Raw genomic sequence first — 22723 nt, forward strand, 5'->3', positions numbered from 1 at the left:
GCCTGGGAGCCTCCATATGCTGCAGGCACAGCCCTAAAAATACAAAAAAAAAGAAAAAAAGAAAGAATATCTTTGGTGAGTCTCTGGTCCTTCCCAGGGAGGGATTACTCACCACTTTATCGGAGGCCAGGAGAGACTTGAGTGATGTCTAGGTGATGTTTACATGCTTTGTCCTTAATAATTCAGCGTGATGGCTCCTACTCGGGGCTGTGTATACATGTTACACAGCCTGTGAGTACAAAATAATTATTTCCGGAACATCTCAGCCCCACGTAGTTCCTTTTGCCCTTAGTAAAAACAAGATATTAACTTGCCTGGGGTTGTATGTGTTTTCCCTGGCAGCTCAGGCAGTAGCTGAGCTCAGCTCTAATTTCCCCTTGCCATCTGCGAAAACGCGTGAAAGATAAACTACCTCAACTAGGAAGGAGAATGTGAAACCTCCACCTTAAGCAAAGAAATGTGTGGACATCGCAAAGCAGCCCATAGACTTAAAACTGTGGGCACATGGATCATAGAGAATCGTGAGTGGGGGAACGTTGACATCTGTGGACAGTGTTTTCTCTTTTGCTTTTGACTCACCACCTAGATTTTGTCAGGCCGCTTAGCATCTTTGTGCTTCTTGGTGGAAAATGTGGGCTAACTACCTTGAAAAGATATAAAAATGAATGTCCCTTGGAGTTCCCTCGTGGCACAGCGGTTAAGGATTCAGTGTTGTCACCGCTGTTTGTTGCTGCAGGCTTGATCCCTGCCTGGGGAACACGCTACGGGCTCTGCCAAAAAAAAAAAAAGAAAGAAAAAAAATTAATGTCTCTTAAATGCTTTGCGCAGTTGGCAAGGGTTCTCTGTCTTGTGAATACAGGCAGTTATTTCATAGCCTTGGTATCCAAAACCTTAGGTACATTAATAGACATTGTTAATATGTAAATCACAAAAGAATGTATCTTAACAGCTCTCTACCAACAGCATTCTGTTTTATTTTCAAAGGGTGTAAAATGTTTTGAAATGAGCTAGAGTGGTATGTGGTGGATTTTGCTGCTTTGTTTTCTCAGGAGAAACTAACCAAGTACAATGCTAATTATACTCTCAAACGGACAGTGCCAGGTAGCAAAAGTTGTTGCTTTCCCGTTACCACTAATTCTAGGTTAAGGGTTTTTTTTCCTATCAATCTTTTTTTTTTTTTTTTTAAAGTTAAAATATAGTGGAGTTCCCGTCGTGGCGCAGTGGTTAACGAATCCAACTAGGAACCATGAGATTGTAGGTTCGATCCCTGGCCTTCTCAGTGGGTTAAGGATCCGACATTGCCGGGAGCTGTGGTGTAGGTCGCAGACACGGCTCGGATCCTGCGTTGCTGTGGCTCTGGTGGAGGCTGGTGGCTACAGCTCCGATTAGACCCCTAGCCTGGGAACCTCCATATGCCATGGGAAGTGGCCCTAGAAAAGGCAAAAAAAAAAAAAGACCAACAAATTAAATTAAATTAAATTAAAATATAGTTGATTTAGGGAGTTCCCATTGGCGTAGCAGAAACGAATCTGACTAGTATCCACGAGGATGTGGGTTCCATCCCTAGCCTTGCTCAGTGAGGTAAGGATCTGGTGTTGCCATGGACTGTGATGTAGGCTGCAGATGTGACTCGGATCCCGGGTTGCTGTGGCTGTGGTGTAGGCCGGCAGCTGCAGTTCCGATTGGACCCCTAGCCTGGGAACCTCCACGTGCTTCAGGTGTGGCCATAAAAAGAAAAAAATATATATAGTTGATTTACAGTGTCATGTTCTAGGTTAGGTTTTAATATCTAGGTCATAATGAATACAGGTTAAACCTTATTTGTTAACCTCTAAACATTTTTTACAATTCACATGTGGTGAGGGTCCCTGTTTTCATAATAAGTATATTTTTCCACACTAAGTGAAATGACTTTACATCATAGGTAAAATAAAATTCAGATTGTCTTGGAGTTCCCACTGTGGCTCAAAGGGATCAGTGGCATTTCTGCAGCACCAGGATGCAGGTTCAAGCCTCGGCCTGGCAGTGTGGGTTAGAGAATCTGTAGGTCACAACTGGGGCTCGGATCTGATCCCTGGCCTGGGAACTCCACATGCTGCAGGGCTGCCAAAAAAAAAAAAAAAAGAAGAAGAATGCATTCTCTTTACCATGGCCTGTTAAACTGTGCATGACTCAATCCCTGCCTGCTTCTCCAGCCTCCCTCACGCCACTCACACTGGCTCTGTGTCAGGCTATAGAGTGTGCCAGGTTCTCTCCTGCCTCTGGGCCTCTGCCTGCCTTTCTCATGGTGAGGTCCTCATCCTTCAAGCTCTAGCTGTCACGTCTCCTCAGAGACCTCCCTTTCTAAAATAGATCCTTTGGAGTTCCCGTCATGGCTCAGTGGTTAACAAATCTGACTAGGAGCCATGAGGTTGTAGGTTCGATCCCTGGCCTCACTCAGTGGGTGAAGGATCCAGTGTTGCCATGAGCTGTGGTATAGGTCCCAGATGGAGGCTCGGATCCTGCATTGCTGTGGCTGTGGTGCAGGCCGGCAGCTGCAGCTCTGATTGGACCCCTAGCCTGGGAACCTCTATATGCTGCGGGTGCAGCCCTCAAAAGGCAAAAAGACCAAAAAATAAAATAAAATAAAATAGATCCTTTGTTGGAGGATAATGTGAGAAAAAGAATACACACACACACACACATAAAACTGGCTCACTTTACAGCCAAAATTGACAGAACATTGTAAATCAACTATAATAAAAAATAAAATAAAATAGATCCTTTGTGCATTCTCCCCAAACCCAGAGGTTTCTTTTCTTTCTCACACACCATGTCCCATATCAATATGTGTTAATCATAACCATCCTTCCAGCTCCACTTTCAAAACATAGTCAGAATCCTGTACTTCTTTCCATCTCTGCTGCTCTAGGCTAAGCCACCATCATCTCTCACCCAGATGACTGCAACATCCTGTCACCCCAATGCCACCGTCTTCCCTTTCAGTCTGTTTACACAACCGCCGGGGTGGTCCTGTCAAAAGTCTTCACTAGGTTCCATTTCACTCAGAGTGAAAACCTGAAAACCAATTCTTTTTTTTCTTTTTGTCTTTTTAGGGCCACGCCCATGGCCTATGGAGGTTCCTGGGCTAGGGGTCGAATTGGAGCTGAAACCCATGTCCTACGCCCCAGCTCACAGCAACACCTTAACCCACGGAGCGAGGCTGGGGATCGAACCTGCGTCCTCATGGATGCTAGTCAGATTTGTTTCCACTGAGCCACGACGAGAGCTCTAAAAGTCAATTCTTGACCTCAGGTCCTGACAAGCTGGCCAACCTTGGAGCCCCTCTTTGTCTCCTACTGCCCCAGGCCAACACACACTCATTCACACACTCTCACACTCACTCACACTCTGCTTGAGCCACCTTGACCTCCTCATTAATTCCAGTCATATGTCCTCCCAGGGTCTTTGCTCTTGTTTTGCCTGTGCCTAGAAGGCTGGTCCCCTGAATAGATCTACCTGGGTCATTCATCCACTTCCTTTGATTCTTGAGCCACCCTTGTCTCTTGTTCTTAAATTTCAACCTGCCACACCCACACTCTTCCTGCTGCCTTCCGTGCTTTGTTTTTTTTCTCTCGAGCACTTGTTGCTGCTTAGTGTGTATTTTGTCCTGCTCTTTTTCTTCCCAGTAGGGGATAAGCACCATGAGAGCAGAGCATTTTTTAGCTGAGTTTATTCTTATATCCGCAGTGCCCAGAACCATGTCTGATGTCATTGACTGTGTGGACGACTAGTGTTTCTCACAGTTTGCAAGTTTCCTTATTTGCTGTCTGACGTCTCCTCTTGATGTGGGGGAGTTAAGAAAGCAGGGCTTTTGGGAGTTCCCGGTCAGGACCCGATGTTATCTCTGGGAGGATCCCTGGCCTCACTCAGTGGGTTAAGGATCCGCTGTGGCTGTGGCTGTGGTGTAGGCTTCAGCTGCAGCTCCAATTTGACCCCTGGCCCAGGAACTTTCATACGCTGCAGGTACGGCCCTAAAAAGCAAAAATAAATAAAGTCATTATATTCAAAGGGTTCACCTGGTAAAATGGCAGTCGAGACAAGACCCAGATTGCATTCAGGGCATTTCCCACTATATCAAAAGACGGCTCTGTGACATTTACTATGCAAGTAAAAGTGTTTAGTTACCTATATTAGAACTGTTGTCACCCCCCTACACGTTTTAGTTTTTTTGTTTGTTTGTTTTTATCTTTTGTCTTTTAAGGGCCACACTTGCAGCATATGGAGGTTCCCAGGCTAGGGGTCCAGTCAGAGCTACAGCTGCCAGCCTATACCACAGCCACAGCAACGTGGGACCTGAGCCCCATCTTCGACCTACACCACAGCTCACGGCAACGCCGGATCCTTAACCCACTGACCAAGGCCAGGGATCGAACCTACATCCTCATGGATACTAGTGGGGTTCCTCAACCGCTGAGCCACGATGGGAACTCCTGTTGTCCCTTTTTGTGTCACTAAATTTTTATTTCTAGGATTGTATATAATACAAATCCTGTCTTAGGTGCATATATGCCTATGAAGAGAGCATTGAAAAATGAGGTTTAAATAGACATGGTTCTGTGTTAAATGAAAGTATAAGCTATGACCTGAGTTACCACACAAACTACTGTTGCTCTACGCATCTGGTTTGTTCATCCTGGAGAAGGGCATGGAGAGAAACGGGAAGAAAAATGAGAGAGATCAGAGGCAGTGTTCTCATCACTGATGTTTTTTCCCTTTTCTTGACTAAACATTTAGTCCCTTTAGGAGGCCAGGACCTATCACAACACAACACACTTTGCTTTCTTGCTTCCTTTTTTTTTTTTTTTTTTTGCCTTTTAGGGCCGCTCCACAGCACATGGAGGTTCCCAGGCTAGGGGTCCGATTGGAGCTGTAGCCACCGGCCTACACCACAGCCACAGCAATGCCGGATCCTTCACCCACTGAGCGAGGCCAGGGATTGAACCTGCAATCTCCTAGTTCCTAGTTGGATTCTTTTCCACTGTGCCTCGACGGGAACTCCAGAACACACTTTGCTTTGAGCGTTGCTCTCACAGCTGTCAGATTCATGGGAACTTTAGAGAATGTGGAAAGACTACTTTGGCTTAACCGTCCATCCAGAAAAGTAGACAACCATCACATGATTAAGTCCAGTCCGTGAGCAAATAATTATGATCTTAGGCATCACAGTGCTGAACGATCCTTGCTAAACTAATGACTGCACCTCCAGAAAGTAGATCTCCGTCCTTCACGTCTTAACAAGAGAGGGTACCCAGTACGTTACCTGGTGAAAGGCCCCAATTCAGCTGAATTTTGAGTAGAACCCAGGTTTCCTTCTGTGCCATTTCCACCTTCCTCTGGGATCTGACTTCAACTTTATATGTTAGGTTGGGTCTTGGTTCATTCTTATTTTAAGAACTGGGTTATATAAGATGTTGAAGTGGAATCATTTGCGCTTTTCTGAGCTTTACCTGTTGTGCTAGATCTCCAGCTTGCGGCTGAGCTTGGGAAGACCTTGCTGGATCGGAACACAGAGTTGGAGGATTCTCTTCAGCAGATGTACACAACCAATCAGGAGCAGTTACAGGAAATCGAGGTATTTACTCAGCCGGGAGAGTCGCCTTTGGGGTGTGGCATGTCGCTGCCGTTGTACCAATCCTGTTCCACTGAAATAACATTTGCAATTAAGAGCAATGTTTAACATTGCATAAGAGACTTTTTTGAGAATAAAGAACCATTGGAAGGAGTTCCCTTTGTGGCTCAGTGGTTAACGAACCCGAGTAGTATCCATGAGGATGCAGGTTCGGTCCCTGGCCTCGCTCAGTGGGTTCAGGATCGGGCATTGCCATGAGCTGTGGTGTAGGTGTTAGACGTGTTGCTGTGGCTGTGGTGTAGGCGAGCAGCTGTAGCTCCGTTTCCATCCCTAGTCTGGGAACTTCCAATATGCCGTGGGTGTGGCCCTAAAAGAAAAAAAAAAACATTGGGAAGGTGTGGAGGTTGATTTTTACTTTCTCTAATCTTTCTCAACACATAAAATCTGCTATGATGAGAGAAATCTCTCTCTTCACCCTGGGTGAAGTGTCCTGGATGTAAGTGGTCCAGTATGTGAAACAAAAGAAAGCTGTGAATATTATACATAATTTTTCACTTTTTTCTTTAAAAAAAAAAAAAATGAATCATGGCGTTCCTGCCAAGGTGCAATGGGATTCTCAGTGTCTCTGAAGCACCAGGACGCAGGTTCGATCCCTGGTCGGCACTGGGTGTTGAAGGACCCGGCTTTGCTGCATCTGTAGCTTAGGTCCCACCTGTGGCTTAGATCTGATCCCTGGCCTGGGAACTCCGTATGTGTGCTGCCCAGAAAAAAAAAAAAAAATGAATTGTGCAAAAGTGAAGCTATGCAAAGAGGTACAAGAGAATAATACCGTGAACACTCACCCGGCTTGAAAAAAGGATCCACTTAAGCACTGTGAAGGCTCCCTCTATAACCCCTCCTCGGTTGCATGCCCTCCCCTCAGCAAACACTGTCCTAAATTTGATGCAAAATTTTTATTTTATTTAAGACTTTTATTTTATTCATTATAGTTGACTTACACTGTTCTGTCAATTTCTCCTGTACAGCAAAGTGACTCAGCCATATGTATATGCTTTTTCTCACATTATCCTCCATCATGTTCCATCGCAAGTGACTGGCTATAGTTCCCAGTGCTATACAGCAGGATCTCACTGCTTATCCCCTCCACAGGCAGTCGTTTGCATCTATTAACCCCGAACTCCCCGTCCCTCCCCCTCCCGCCCCCTGCCCCCTCCCCCTTGGCAACCCCAAGTCTATTCTCCCAAGTCCATGAGGGATGAAAAAATTTTAAATGGTAGTACCTGTTTTCAAAGAAGTAATCATAAAAGAGCTGTTTCTTTCTCCCTGCTGTGATCTTGATTTATTGACATTTTTAGTAGATTTTAAAAATTAAAATACTCCTTTTTCCCTAGTCTAACCAACTAAAATGAGAGATGCTAGATTCAGGTCTCATTAAAGTAACCCCGTTATGTATAGGCCACACACACAAGATGATCGCGATGGATATTAACTAGACAATTGTCCCATTAGAACATGTCGTGCACCAGACTCCCCGTGTACCCCGAAAAGAGCCTTGCACTTAAAGTACAACTCTCTCCCCTCAAATTGGTACAGTGGCACCAGGACTTTTGTGTCTTTGTGCCAAAAAAAAATATAAAAGGCCTTAGAACGTAGAAGCCATGCATCATGGTCAGAACGTACTGGGAGTTCCCATTGTAGCACAGTGGAAACAAATCTGACTAGTATCCATGAGGAGGCGAGTCCAAATCCTGGCCTCGCTTGCTGTGAGCTGTGGTGTAGGCCACAGACACGGCTTGGATCCCTTGTTGCTGTGGCTAAGGTGTCCGATTCGACACCTAGCCTGGGAACTTCCATATGCCACCAGTGTGTCCCTAAAAAGGAAAGGGGAAAAAAAAAAAAGAACTTACTGAGTTCTGACTATATACTGAACCAGGTTCTGGAAATGCAAAGAAGTAGAAAAACACCATCCAAAATTACACAGATTTCAGTTTTTGAATACAAATAAACCTGTCATTAAAACTAAGATACTTAATGTATCATTTCAGTATCCTTAATTTTACACAAAGCCATAATTAAGATACACAGAATAAGAGTTCCCTTGTGGTGCAGCAGGTTTAGGATTTTACGTTGTCACTGCTGTGGCTCAGGTTCAGTCCCTGGCCTGGGAACCTCCACATGCTGTGGGTGCAGCCAAAAAAAAAAAAAAAAAAGGTACATACAATAGATTCCCACCCCCCCACCCCCCGTCAGGATTCAGGATTTACAAATTCAGCCAATGATGTGACTGAGGTATACTTTTATAATTATATAGTGAAGTGTATCTTTCCTAGAATTGTGATGATATTGAAGTGACCAGCTATCGTTCTCTATCAAAAGAGCATAGAACATGCCATACCCAAAACTGAATTTATTGCTTTTAGAATTTGTCAGAAACCTAAACATGCAGGAAAACCAGACATTTTTAAACCATTAAACTAGCCAAATGTCATATGTGGTCAAGGAACTCATTCTGATTTTGTTTCATAGACTTTGTTCTTAAACTCATTGGAAGATCTCAGTCGTCCTAGGGCTTATACATGAAGACTCTCACATACTGTGAGGTGCATTTCTTTCTATTGGGTAGAAACATCACCTTGATACACTGTATTCTTTTAATGAATTTTACTACATTTGTAGTTGTACAACAATCATCACAACCCAATTTTATAGCATTTCCATCCCAAACCCCCAGCCTATCCCCCCCTACCCCCCATCTTGTCTCCTTTGGAAACCATAAGTTCTTCAAAGTCTGTAAGTCAATATCTGATCTGCGAAGAAATTCATGTGTCCTTTTTTTAGATTCCACATGTAAGTGATAGCATATGATGTTGTATCTCACTGTCTGACCGACTTCACGTAGCATGATAATTTCTGGGTCCATCCATGTTGCTGCAAATGCCATTATTTCTTTCCTTTTCATGGCCGAGTAATATTCCATTGTGTATGTGTACCACATCTTCTTTATCCACTCCTCTGTCGATGGACATTTAGGTTGTTTCCATGTCTTGGCTATTGTAGAGTCTTGCGGTGAACACTGAGGTGCATGTTTCTTTTAGATTTATGGTTTTTTCCTAGATGTATACCTAGAATTGGGATTGCTGGATTATATGGTAGTTGTGTTTTTAGTTTTCTGAGGAATCTCCATATTATTTTGCACAGTGGTTGCACCAATTTACATTCCCACCAACAGTGTAATAATGTTTCTCCACACCCTCTCCAGCATTTATTGTTTTTTTGTTGTTGTTGTTGTTTTGTCTTTTTAGGGCTGCACCCGCGGCACATGGAGGTTCCCAGGCTAGGGGTCTAATCAGAGCTGTAGCCGCCGGCCTATGCCAGAGCCACAGCAACGCAGGATCCGAGACCCATCTGCGACCCACACCACAGCTCATGGCAACACCGGATCCTTAACCCACTGAACAAGGCCAGGGATCGATCCTGCAACATCATGGTTCCTAGTTGGATTTGTTAAACCACTGAGCCAGGACAGGAACTCCCCAGCATTTATTGTTTGTAGACTTTTTGATGACAGACATTTTGGCTGGTGTAAGGTGGTACCTCATGGTGGTTTTGATTTGCATTTTTCTAATAATGAGTGATGTTGAACATCTTTTCATGTGTTTTTTGGCCATTTGTATGTCTTCTTTGGAGAATTGTCTCTTTAGATCTTCTGCTCTCCCCCCCTTTTTTTTGTCTTTTAAGGGCCACACCCACAGCATATGGAGGTTCCCAGGCTAGGGGTCCAGTCAGACTGTAGCTACTGGCCTACACCACAGCCACAGCAACGCCAGATCCTTAACCCACTGAGTGAGGCCTCATGGATCCTAGTCGGGTTCATTTCCGCCGAGCCATGAAGGGAAATCCAATAATTTTTTTTTTTTTTTTTTGCTTTTTTAGGCCCTCTCCCGAGGCATATGGAGATTCCCAGGCTAGGGGTTGAATTGGAGCTGTAGCTGCCAACTGACACCTCAGCCACAGCAACACAGGGTCCAAGCCACGTCTGGGACCTACACCACAGCTTATGGCACCACTGGATCCTTAACCCACTGAGCGAGGCCAGGGATCGAACCTGCATCCTCATGTATGCTAGTCAGATTCGTTAACCACTGAGCCATGAGGAGCTCCATAGATCTTCTGCCCATTTTTGATGGGGTTTTTGGGGGGGGTTTTTGGTATCGAGCTGCCTTAATACACTGTATTAATGTTTCCTACGAAGGCACTTATAAATCCCTATACCTGAATAACAGAGCGGATATTTATTTTAGTGTATCTCCCAAGTATAGATGAAAAAAGTCCAAATATTTTTGTAATTAGGGACTGATGCCTGTTTGTTAGTGTGGGAGATTACAAACACAATTGCCTTATTTATTTATTTATCTTTTTAGGGCCACACCCATGGCATATGGAGGTTCCCAGCCTAGGGGTCCAATCAGAGCTGTAGCTTCCAGCCTAAGCCAGAGCTACAGCAATGCCAGATCCGAGCCTCGTCTGCGACCTACACCATAGCTCACGGCAATGCCGGATCCTTAACCCACTGAGCGAGGCCAGGGATTGAACCTGCATCCTCATGGATGCTAGTCAGATTCATTTCCCCCAAGCCACAAAGGGAACTACCACAATTACTTTATAATCTAAGTTACTTGTCTTTCTACCTTTGTTTTCTTTTCTGAGGTTTTGAGGATGATTAAACAGTTAAAACCGATCATTGCCATTCTGAAAAAAGAGCCAAAGATCTTTGAGAGCGTCCAAATCTATAAATAACACTTCACCATCTAATGTAATGTAGCCTTCAATATTTTACTCTTTATCCAGAGCAGTTTTTTGGCTAAGGACAGCATTGCCTTAGATTTCTTCTCTGCCATTATGGTTGGCTTTCTTTCTTTCTTTCTCTTTTTTCTTTTTAGGGCCATACCTGTAGCATATGGAGATTCCCAGCCTAGGCAGTCAAATCAGAGCTGTGTCGAATTAGAGCTGCAGCTGCTGGCCTGCACCACAGCCACCGAAACGCCAGATCTGAGCTGAGTCTGCAGCCTACACCACAGCTCACAGCAACAATGGATCCTTAACCCACTGAGCGGGGCCCGGAATCAAACCTACAACCTCACGGATACTAATCGGGTTCGTTCCTGCTGAGCCACGAGGGGAACTTCCTCTTTGTTTTTTTAATAAGTTGCTTCCTAAAAGTCAATGGGAATGGGGTGAAATGGGAAATGAAGAGGCAGTTCTAGCTAAGCCCACTTACTAGCCAGGGGACTCCCACAGACCAGCTTCCCACCTCTGCCCAGGCTGACTTGCAGGTCCCAACAGACTTCCAAGGTCTCTCTCTGAGTCTAAAACAAGGACGGCCTGAAGCTCTTGTAAAAATAACCAGGCAGGGGTTCCCGCTGTGGCTCAGTGGTTAACGTATTCTACTAGGAACCATGCAGTTGCGGGTTCGATCCCTGGCCTTGCTCAGTGGGTTAAGGATCCGGCATTGCCGTGAGCTGTGGTATAGGTTGCAGACGCGGCTTGGATCCTGTGTTGCTGTGGCGTAAGCCGGTGGCTACGGCTCCAATTCGACCCCTAACCTGGGAACTTCCGTATGCCGCAGGAACAGCCCTAGAAATGGCAAAAAGACCAAAAATAAATAAATAAATAAATAAATAAAAATAACCAGGCAGCCAAAGAGTTTAATTCTCTACTCAAAGTTCCCACTGTGCTGCAACGTGATCGGTTGCATCTCTGCAGCCCTGGAACTCAGCTTTGATCCCTAGCCCAGCACAGTGGGTTAAAGGATCTGGTATTGCTGCAGCTGGCATAGGTTGTAACTGCAGCTTGGATCTGACCCCTGGCCGGGAAACTCCATATGCCTTGGGGTGGCCAAAAAAGAAAAATTAAACAAACAAATGAAGGGTACCTTTGCAATATGTGCCTCTTATACCCTAATATCCTTCAGAAGCCCCCTAACCTTTATAAGGTCTTTTCTTACTCAAATCTTGTCTTCCCCCCCCCCCCTCTTTTAAGTAAACGTTTTTAAAAAGTACATGCAGAAAAAGGCACAGGAGTTCCCGTCATGGCTCAGTGGTTAACGAATCCCACTAGGAACCATGAGGTTTCGGGTTTGATCCATGGCCTCGCTCAGTGGGTTAAGGATCTGGCGTTGCCGTGAGCTGTGGTGTAGGTCGCAGATGTGGCTTGGATCCTGCGTTGCTGTGGCTGTGGTGTAGGCCCGCGGCTACAGCTCCGATTAGACCCCTAGCCTGGGAACCTCCATATGCTGCGGGAGCGGTCCTAGCAAAAAGGCAAAAAGACAGAGAAAAGAAAAAAGAAAAAGGCACAAATGCTAAGTATATAGTTCAAAGAATTTTCATAAACAAACACACCCATGCAGCCAACAGCCAGATAAGGCATGAGACCATTATCATAGCTCCTCAGACACCTGCCCCACTAACCAGCACCCTCGGTTCGTTTAGCTCCCCTCTGAACTTCACATACATGGAGTCACTGCGCAGGTTTTAAATTAACTTTTTAGACTGTTTATTAGTTTTCCTGCTTCGAAAAGTAGCACATGATCTTTTTTTTTTTTTTAATTTAGCGAAATATAGTTAAAAACCAAACGTAAATTCTTAACCTACCCACCCAGAGAAAGTTTGAATCAGGCAGAAAATGGTCCTGGAACAAACTACTCAGAGTAGATGAAGAATAGTGCAGAACTGCTGAAAATGCTGGGGCGAACGCCTCTGAACTATGACTCATCATGGAAATAGACAACTGGGAAATTGTCAGAGGATATTTTGCCAGTAGAAGTACAAGTATGCTTGCTTGCTTGCTTGCTTGCTTTTTTTTTTTTTTTTTTTTTTTTGCTTTTCAGGGCCTCACCCGTGGCATATGGAGGTTCCCAGGCCAGGGGTCTAATCGAAGCTACAGCTGCCCGCCTACACCACAGCCACAGCAATGCCAGATCCTTAACCCAACTGAGCAAGGCCAGGGATCAAACCTGCAACCTCATGGTTCCTAGTCGGATTTACTTCCGCTGTGCCATGATGAGAACACAAGTATGCTTTCAAAGGCCATTAGTGAATTTCAAACAGTCCTTATAAAAATTGCTCAGTGGTTTGCAAGGCATCATTTTTAATGTAAAAAAAAAAAAGATTAAATAAACATTGAGGAGTTCTCACTGTGACACAGCAGGATCCATGGAGTCTCTGGAACCCTGGGACGCATGTTCAATCCCCAGCCCAGCACAGCTGGGTAAAGGATCCGGTGTTGCTGTAGCTGTGGCGTAGATTGCAACTGCAGTTCGGATCTGATCCCTGGCCCAGGAACTCCATATGCCCCAGGAAAAGAAAAATAAACATTAAAAGTAATGATTGGCTCAGAGATGCCTATAGCCTGTGTGGCTTTTACTCAGCCTCAAGACTCCAGATTTTCTGTCCTGGATGAGGGGGAGGAAGGGAAGCTTTGAGGAGTCATGAGATCTGACACCATCACACACGATCAGATTCTCTTAGAGTTTCCTGCAGCCGTGTGAGCAGCCTACAGCCTTGGGTTTCTGTGGCTTCTCTGCTTGGAGACCTGCTTTATCCCTGCAGGAATCAAAGTCATCTGACCTTACAGGTGTACCTTATGTCTTTCAAGAGCTCACGTCTTCCTTGGAAATTTTGAAACATTTTGCACTCCCTCTATACATTTATCAAAATTCTACTATACGTTATACTTATTTCTTGATTTATTTGATTCTCCTTCTCTTCCCCCCACCCCCCATTTCCCTTTGAAACACTGAAGGCTGTTACTGTGTTTATTCCTGGTCTTTCAAACATAGTAGATAATAAATACTTAGTCAAATCAGTACCTTAAGGAATTCCCATTGTGGTGCAGTGGTTAACCAATCCGACTAGGAACCATGAGGTTGCGGGTTCGATCCCTGGCCTTGCTCAGTGGGTTAAGGATCTGGCATTGCCGTGAGCTGTGGTGTGGGTCGCAGACTTGGCTCAGATCCCAAGTTGCTGTGGCTCTGGCGTAGGCCGGCAGCTACAGCTCTGATTAGACCCCTAGCCTGGGAACCTCCATATGCTACAGGAGTGGCCCTAGAAAAGGCAAAAAGACAAAAAAGATTAAAAAAAAAAAATTAGTACCTTAAGAGAGGACAGATACAGATTACAAGCACTGCCAATAATTCCTACACCATGGATCTCCATCTCTGGAGATTTTGAAAGGAAGTAGGAGTCCTGGCTTGCTTATCAGAAGGTTCAGATTTAAGCCCTCAATTCTGTAGCAAATAGCTAGACTTCAGGCCTGTGAATTATCTTTCAGGTACTGTTTGCTCTGCTGTGTAATGGTGATGAGGGCCTTTGCATGACATTGGTACAGGGTTGTTCTGAGGTGATGAAATTATGTGAGTGTGTATGGTTTGCTTTTTTTTTTTTTTTTAAAGGGCCTTGCCTGCTGCATATGGCGGTTCCCAGGCTAGGGGTCAAATCAGAGCTGCAGCTGCTGGCCAACACTACAGCCACAGCAAAGCGGGATCCCAGCCTCGTCTGAGACCTGCACCACAGCTCACGGCAATGCCAGATCCTTAACTCACTGAGCAAGGCCAGGGATTGAACCCGCAAGCTCATGAATACTAGTCGGGTTTGTTACCACTCCCATGTATTTCGCTCAGTATAAATTGTTGTACAGTATATTTATGCATATTTTAAGAGTTTCAGTAATGAAAGAATCGTAATTCTGAAAAAAATAAAATCCTTTTCAATTACTGGAAAATAGGTCTTAAGAACTAGCCAAGTTCTTAATAGTGAGATTATAGGTGGTTTTTATTTTCATATTCACGCTTTTTTATTTATTCCTAAATTTCCTTCAGGAGAAATGTAATATTTTAATCAGGGGAAAGAGGTTTTTCAAAGGGAATGGAAAATATCTCTTCAGTATTATGGAAGGTCATTTTGATACTAAATTCGGAGGATTTGGGCTGTAATCCTTAATACAAGAGTAATCCCAATGCTGAATAAAAGCCAAATTTCCATTCCTTATGCTTTTTTTTTTTTTTTTCCCCTGGTTGTACCCGCAGCTTATGGAAGTTCTTGGGTCAGGGACTGAATCCGACAGCTACAGTAACACAAGATCCTTAACCCCACTTTGCCCAGCTGGAGATTGAACTGGCACTGCCACAGAGACAAGCCAGATCATGAACCCATTGCGCCACAGCAGGAACTCCCCCATTCCTTATGCATTTTTAGTCTGGTTGTGTCTGTCTGTTCCAGCATTCCAGGTCAGGGTTCTCCCACTGCAAATAGGTGTTAATCCCGCTGGCCTTCTTCAAAGGTTTTCCTCAGTCGGTAAAGGTGGCCTATTTATAGCTTTTTCGCCATCACCTGAACCTTGTCCTCCTAGATGAGGTGACATTCTGTACAAACTCCATGCCGTGTGAGATGACACACAGAACTAACACGCTGAAACTCTTGCCTATAAGTTGACCCTTTGCCTGTGTTCCCCGGCCCCCACTGTGCTGCTTAAATACCCACTGCTCTTTAATACGGCAAAGACTTTTGTTTTTTTCTTTCTTTTTTTTTTTGCCTTTTCTAGGGCCACTCCTGTGGCATATGGAGGTTCCCAGGCTAGGGGTCCAATCGGAGCTGTAGCCTCCAGCCTACGCCAGAGCCACAGCAATGCTGGATCCTTAACCCACTGAGCAAGGCCAGAAATTGAACCCACAGCCTCACGGTTCCTAGTCAGATTCGTTAACCAGTGCGCCACGACAGGAACTCCCCAGCAAAGACTTTTATACTCGAGCTCTTTTTGGCACTTGAATTTTTAGGATCTCGCAGTCCAGTCGGATGCATTCGAGGCTGTGTATCAAAGGGTCTGAACTGAGAAAACCAGACGATGAGAAGCAAAGCTGTACTTTTGAATGAAGGGTCGAAACCTGCTAATCCCTTTCCTTCTGGAATCAGAAGAAATTTGATGAATGCTGATTGGAAGGTTTCGAGGCCAAGCCTGAAAGCAGCATCTGACTACATGGATTCTGATTCTCTAGTCTCACGTCCGTCCGTACTTGGCTGAGGAAGCTAAACATTTTTCTTTAAAGTTGCTGACCAGTTTAATCGTTTCCTTTGTTAGGTAACCTCTCACAGGTTCTTGGAGAAGGAAAGGGCTTTTCTGATTAGTTTTGCCTTAATAATAATAAGATTAAACTCCCACCACGTGAAAACAAGCTCCCTGCCATTCTTTAGCTTGCCCTTAAAGCCAAGCCCTCTCAGATCAAAATATCACAAGTTCTTACATGGTTTCGTTGTGGGTTTTTTTCCCCACAGGGTTTGATATGTCAAATGAGGGGGACCTACTGTCATTTTCTAAACAGCCTCTTTGTGCTCATTTGCATATTGGCTTGTCTCCATTATATTGGGCTCAACTCTAATTTGAATATTACCTCTTTAAAAGGGAGCCACATCTTGGGGCCCACATAAGACACTGGTGGGAAAAAAATATATCTTTTTCAGATTCCATGGGCATACCTGTGCCATGCGAATAAACACAGAGAAATAGTCTGTAAATGGAGCAAGAGGGGAAAGAATTAGTGATTAACAGAGCCTTTTTACAAAAGGGCTATAACCAAAGCCCTTCTCAGACTCTTTCAGTGAAGTCTGTCCACATTCCAGCAGTCTGAGTTGCGATACCGAGCATGATAAGCTGTTGTGAACAGAAGCCTGGAAATGGCCATCTAGTCCCTACCTTGTGTCAAAAATTTTCCTAAATGGACTAGATACTATCTAGGCTTCCCTTTGAGGAGGGTTAGAAAGACAGTCATTAACAAGTAAGCAATTTGGTTGTTTATTACTAAGTGTGAAGTTTTTTGGGGTTCCTGTCGTGGTGCAGTGGTTAACAAATCCGACTAGAAACTGTGAGGTTGCTCCCTGGCCTTGCTCAGTGGGTTAAGGATCCGATGTTGCCATGAGCTGTGGTGTAGGTCGCAGACACTGCTCGGATCCCGAGTTGCTGTGGTTGTGGTGTAGGCCATCGGCTACAGTTCCGATTAGACCCTTAGCCTGGGAACCTCCAATATGCCACGGGAAGCAGCCCTAGAAAAGGCAAAAAGACCAAAAAAAAAAAAAAAAAGAGAGTGAAGTTTTTTGGGTTTTTTTTTTGGGGGGGGGGTTTGTCTTTGTCTTTTCAGGGCTGCATCCACAGCATATGGAGGTTCCCAGGCCAGGGGTCTCATCGGAGCTACAGCTGCCAGCCTACACCACAGCCACAGCAATGCCAGATCCAAGCTGCATGTGCATCCTACACCACAGTTCATAGCAATGCCAATCCTCAACCCACTGAGCGAGGCCAGAGATCAAACCTGTGTCCTCATGGATGCTAGTCAGATTCATTTCCGCTGAGCCACGACGGGAACTCCTTAAGTGTGAAGTTTTTGAGGGCCGTTACTAGAGTGCCTGGGAGTGGTGCTGCTTTAGACGGGGTGCTCCAGAAAGGTTTCTGAAGCCTTTATGTTTGCACGGAGATCTAAAGGATAATCTTGCATTTTTAGCCATTCTTGTGCTGTGGATTCCTTTGGCTGGCTCGTGAGTCTGTGACAATCCTCTTAAAATACATAAAATACATCAAATTACAAAGGGAATCAGTTACATTGAAATGACCATCAAGCCAGTGAAAAGATTAATGTGTGCTATATTCATATAAGTGTTTATTGGTACATTAGATACCAAGATCTAATGGCAGTCTAAAAACTGCAATTTCAAATAGCGGTGAGTCTAGGCAGCCACTGTCATGTGCTCTGAGAGCATCTGTGCCTGTAGTGGTGAGGAAGTCCTACGTTTGGCACATACTCAGACTGCTGGCTTGTTGCCTCCATTCATAACTGAAGTGCTGAACTTTTTTTTTTTTTCGTTGTCCTTGTTGCTATTTCTTGGGCCGCACCCGCGGCATATGGAGGTTCCCAGGCTAGGGGTCGAATCGGAGCTGTAGCCACCGGCCTACGCCAGAGCCACAGCAACGCGGGATCCGAGCCACGTCTGCAACCTACACCACAGCTCACGGCAACGCCGGATCGTTAACCCACTGAGCAAGGGCAGGGATCGAACCCGAAACCTCATGGTTCCTTGTCGGATTCGTTAACCACTGCGCCACAACGGGAACTCCTGAACTTCTATTAGAAGTTAGCGAAGGGAATTCCCATCGCGGCTCAGTGGAAACGAATCTGACCAGCATCCATGCGGACACAGGTTCCATCCCTGGCCTCGCTCTCAGTGGGTTAAGGATCCAGCATTGCCGTGAGCTGTGGTGTAGGTCGCAGGTGCAGCTCGGATCCCTCGTGGCTGTGGCTGGTGGCTACAGCTCTAATTCGACCCCTGGTCCGGAAACCTCCATATGCCACAGGTACGGCCCTTTAAAAAAAAAAAAAAAAAAAAAGGACAGAAGTTCATGAAAAGGAAAATGTAGCTTTTCTCACATCCAAGATCATGGACCCTCTCAGGTCCATGACCGCTAGATTAGATGGAGCCAGCCTCTGGGAGAGGGGAGGTTGGATATAAAGGCCCCAAAGGAAGGAGGATCATGGCTTGGAATGAGGCAACTCTGCCATTTCAAGATAAAGGTACCCCTCGAGTGGGAAATAAGGACAACAGATGAAGCTGGACGAACTATTTGAGAGATGGGAAAATGTTAACACTGAAATGTAATAGATGATATTAAGAAATTTGCAGGGGAGGTTATGGTATGATTGGAACTGTGGTTAAAATGAGGTCTTATTGCTTAGAAATATATAAATATGTACACTTGAATTAAGATGTCTTGGATTTGGGAGTTCGCATCGTGGCTCAGTGGTTAACGAATGTGACTAGGGCAAACTAGCAGCCATGAGGATGCGGGTTCGATCCCTGGCCTTGCTCAGTGGGTGAAGGATCCGGCGTTGCCATGAGCTGTGGTGTAGGTTGCAGAAGTGGCTGGGATCTGGTGTTGGTGTGGCTCTGGTGTAGGCCAGTGGCTGTAGCTCCGATTCGACCCCTAGCCTGGGAACCTCCATATGCCTTGGTTGCGGCCCAAAGACAAAGGACAGGAAGAAAAAAAAAGATGCTTGGATTTGCTTTAAAATGCTTAGGGAAAGGAGAGTGGAAGAGTAGAAATAAAGCAAGATTGACTCTGTAATGATAATTATTGGACACTGGATGATGGATGCATGAGGGTTCATTAAGCCAATTTTTTCTGCATTTGTATATGTTTAAATTACCCATTTAAAATGTTTTTTTGGAGTTCCCTTCTTGGCTCAGCGGAAACAAATCTGACTGGCATCCATGAGGATACAGGTTCGATCCCTGGCCTCGCTCAGTGGGTTAAGGATCCAGTGTTGCTGTGAGCTGTGGTGTAGCTTGCAGAGGCAGCTCAGATTTGGCGTTGCTGTGGCTGTGGTGTAGGCCAGTAGCCACAGCTCTGATTCAACCCCTAGCCTGGGAACCTCCATATGCTGTAGGTGTGGCCCTAAAAAGACAAAGATTTTTGTTGTTGTTTTTTGGAGGTTTTTTGGCCACCCCACGGCATATGGCATTCCTGGGTCAGGGATCAGATCCGAGCTGCAGCTGAGACCTAAGCCGCAGCTGCAGCAACACTGGATTCTTAACCCACTGGGGTGGGTCAGGAATTGAACCGGAGTCCCAAGATGCTGCCAATCCTGTTATTGCCACATCAGGAACTCCTAAAATGTTTTCTTAAATGTAGTAGCCAAGATTAGCCATTTGTGCAGAGTCAGTATTTAGGTGAACTGAGAATTTAGGAAGGAGCATTCATGGTTAAGTAGTATATAATTTAAAGGGATTAGAATTACAGGAACATGGTACCAAAAAATGCTGCTCTGGGAGTTCCTGCTGTGGTGCAGTGGGATCAGCAGCATCTTTGCTGCGCCTGGAAGCAGGTTCTATTGGTTCCCGCCACAGGCACAGCAGGTTGAAAGGACCTGGCGTGGCCCCATCTGCAGCATAGGTCACAACTGCAGCTGGGCTCTGATCCCTGTCCCACAAATTCCATAGACCTCCAGTGGCCAAAAAAAGAAGAAAAAAAAATGCTGCTATGATACAGTTAAAATATAGCCTAATTTTAGTGAATAGCTGCAACTAAACTAAGTCCTGAGAGGAGAAATAGTATATATTAAGAGTCATTGTCAATCCAAGTGAGTGTCTATGTCTTCTAGACTCAAGAGAAAGAGATGTAGGGTTGGGGGAGGGGACACTTCCAAGGTTTTCCACGTTCAGGATCTGATCCATGGACCCCTTGGACTGAGATCACCTGGGGATTTACTAAAAATGCAGAATCCTGGCTCTACCCCAGTCTCATTGACTCAGAATTTTAGGGGAAATGTCCCCAGGTTCCTATACTTTAATAAATCCCCCAGGTGAATTTTAGCACATGTAAAGGTTTTTTGGGGGTTTTTTTGTTTTGTTTTGTTTTGTTTTTTGTCTTTTTAGGGCCACACCTGCTGCATATGGAGGTTCCCAGGCTAGGGCTCGAATCGGAGTTGTAGCACTGGCCTACACCACAGCCACGGCATCATGGGATCCAAGCCTAAGTTATTTGCCAGAGGTCACCCAGTTAGAAATGGCAGAGTGGGACTTCAAACCATATTCTGACCCCACAGCCTGTGCTCTTCGCTGCTATACTGCTACCCCCCTTCAGGCCGTCTCTCCTCTGATCCTCTGCCTACCTAGACTTCCATGGGACTTGGCCTCCCACCTGCCCTCTACTGGGCAGATGTGTCCTTTGGAGGATGTGAAAATTCACATCACTGGGCAGGGACAGCTCCTGGTGTCAATTAATGCTTAGTGTCTGGTCTATGCATTCTTCAGCCTTTTTTTAGGTGTTGGGAATAAGTCGCATAGAATACCTGAGACCTGATACTTGATATAAAGTGGCTTGCAGAATTCCTGCAGCTGTTATATATATTCCTATAAACATTTTTTGTTGTTGTTGCTGTTTCTTGGGCCGCTCCCGCGGCATATGGAGGTTCCCAGGCTAGGGGTCGAATCGGAGCTGTAGCCACCGGCCTACGCCAGAGCCACAGCAACGTGGGATCCGAGCCGCGTCTGCAACCTACACCACAGCTCACGGCAACGCCGGATCGATAACCCACTGAGCAAGGGCAGGGACCGAACCCGCAACCTCATGGTTCCTAGTCGGATTCGTTAACCACTGCGCCACGACGGGAACTCCCCCTATGAACATTTTTGTGTGTCTTTTTTAGGGCACACTCATGGCATATGGAGGATCCTAGGCTAGGGCTCAAATCAGAGCCAAAGCTGCAGGCCTGCACCACAGCCACAGCAACACAGGATCTGAGCGGCATTAGCTCATGGCAATGCCAGATCCTTAACCCACTGAGTAAGGCCAGGGATCGAACCTGCATCCTTATGGATACTATTCGGGTTCATTGACCACTGAGCCATGACGGGAACTCCCCAAACCTTTTTTTCTACTCCAGATTCCTAAGAGAATAACCCCGATCCCATCAGTGACAGGAACCTACCAGGACATTGCCATCCAGAGGGCAAGGCTGAGGACACACTCCTAGGAGAAGGTGGTAGGAACTGAGGGAGTGAGGGATAAACACAGGCCTTTACAGGGGCCATGCTGGATGCTCACTCCATCTCATTTAATACTTTCAGTCCTACAAGGTGGGTACTAATGGATCTATCATTTATTTTTTAATTTTCAGAGTTCCCGTCATGGCGCAGTGGAAACGAATCTGACTAGCAACCATGAGGTTGCGGGTTCGATCCCTGGCCTCGATTGGTGGGTTAAGGATCCGGCATTGCTGTGAGCTGTGGTGTAGGTCTCAAGAGGCGGCTCGGATGTGGCTGTGGTGTAGGCTGGTGGCTGCAGCTCCACCTCAACCCCTAGCCTGGGAACCTCCATATGCCACGGGTGTGGCCCTAAAAAAAAGCAAAAAAAAAAAAAAAGAAAACAAGTGTATTTTTCCATTCTCAACCTGAAAGGCTCTATTACACAATATTTTTTCCTTAAATGTGCAACAAATTCATATGGCAGAAAACCCTGACCTGAACTCAGGGGAGGCTTTTTATAATCTTTATTCATACTTTTTGATGAGAATATTACGGCTTGATTACAGGGTGCTGCCCAGCCCTCCCTGGGGATGTTATAAAGTGGGTGCTGGGGAGTTCCCATCGTGGCGCAGTGGTTAACGAATCCGACTAGGAACCATGAGGTTGCGGGTTCAGTCCCTGCCCTTGCTCAGTGGGTTGACGATCCGGCGTTGCCGTGAGCTGAGGTGTAGGTTGCAGGCGCGGCTCGGATCCCGAGTTGCTGTGGCTCTGGCGTAGGCCGGTGGCTACAGCTCCGATTCGACCCCTAGCCTGGGAACCTCCATATGCCGCGGGAGCGGCCCAAGAAATAGCAACAACAACAACAAAAATACATTAAAAAAAAACCACTGGCTGTGTTTAGGGAACAAATCTGGAGGCTATGGAGAGCTATGAATTATAGAGGACAATGCTGCAAAGATGTGTCTAGAATAGTTAAGATTAAAAATAATAATAATAAAAATAAAGTGGGTGCTGGGTAGGCCACATGGGTTTCCTCACTTTTAAAGAATTTCCCAAATACTCTCCGTCAGGAATTTCAGATGAGCAGATAGGAGAGGTAAGTGTTTTCTCAACACATTGCCACTAAGATGTGTAACTGGATTTGAAAAAAGGCCTCGTAGGCTTTTTTTCAGCTCTGCCACACTGCCATTTAAAGAGCCCATTAGAAGTCGTTTTTGTCCATCCTTTGAAAGACCTGTTAGCTTTTTGCAAATACTTGCATAGATGTGAAAGCAGCCTCAAGGAAACCATTTGACAAGTCATGTCTTTAGTCTGTTTCTACTTGGCCAGTGGTTGTTTCAGACCTATCTCTTTCCTCTTTCTGGTTGTGCCCCAGAGAAATCTTGGGGCTGTTTCATTTAGAACATATGCGTCTTCAGGCGGAGTTGAGTAGGAGAGGGAATCAAGGTAGCTTAGCACTGAGGCATTCAGATTGTAGCTCTTCCCCTTTGTCTTGGGCTGTGTAGACACAGGCTCAGCAGTCCCCCAGATAAATCATCTGGCAGATTTC

General features: G+C 45.4%; 1 protein-coding gene across 4 annotated transcripts in view; it reads left to right on the forward strand.

The window, feature by feature from the left end:
• CDR2 (cerebellar degeneration related protein 2) overlaps nucleotides 1–22723 on the forward strand; it is a 44001-nt gene that overhangs the window by 12963 nt on the left and 8315 nt on the right. For 2 of the 4 annotated variants that reach the window (XM_047780322.1, XM_047780324.1), the window contains one exon: nucleotides 5502–5614. The exons of 1 other annotated variant lie outside the window; for it this stretch is intronic. In XM_047780322.1, the coding sequence (XP_047636278.1) occupies nucleotides 5502–5614 (113 nt within the window). Of the gene's footprint in view, nucleotides 1–306; nucleotides 522–5501; nucleotides 5615–22723 lie in introns of those variants that run through there. One more of the 4 variants, XM_047780320.1, reaches the window with a different exon arrangement.

The sequence above is a fragment of the Phacochoerus africanus genome, chromosome 5, assembly GCF_016906955.1.
Source record: "Phacochoerus africanus isolate WHEZ1 chromosome 5, ROS_Pafr_v1, whole genome shotgun sequence".
In the NCBI taxonomy this organism is placed as follows: Eukaryota; Metazoa; Chordata; class Mammalia; order Artiodactyla; family Suidae; genus Phacochoerus; species Phacochoerus africanus.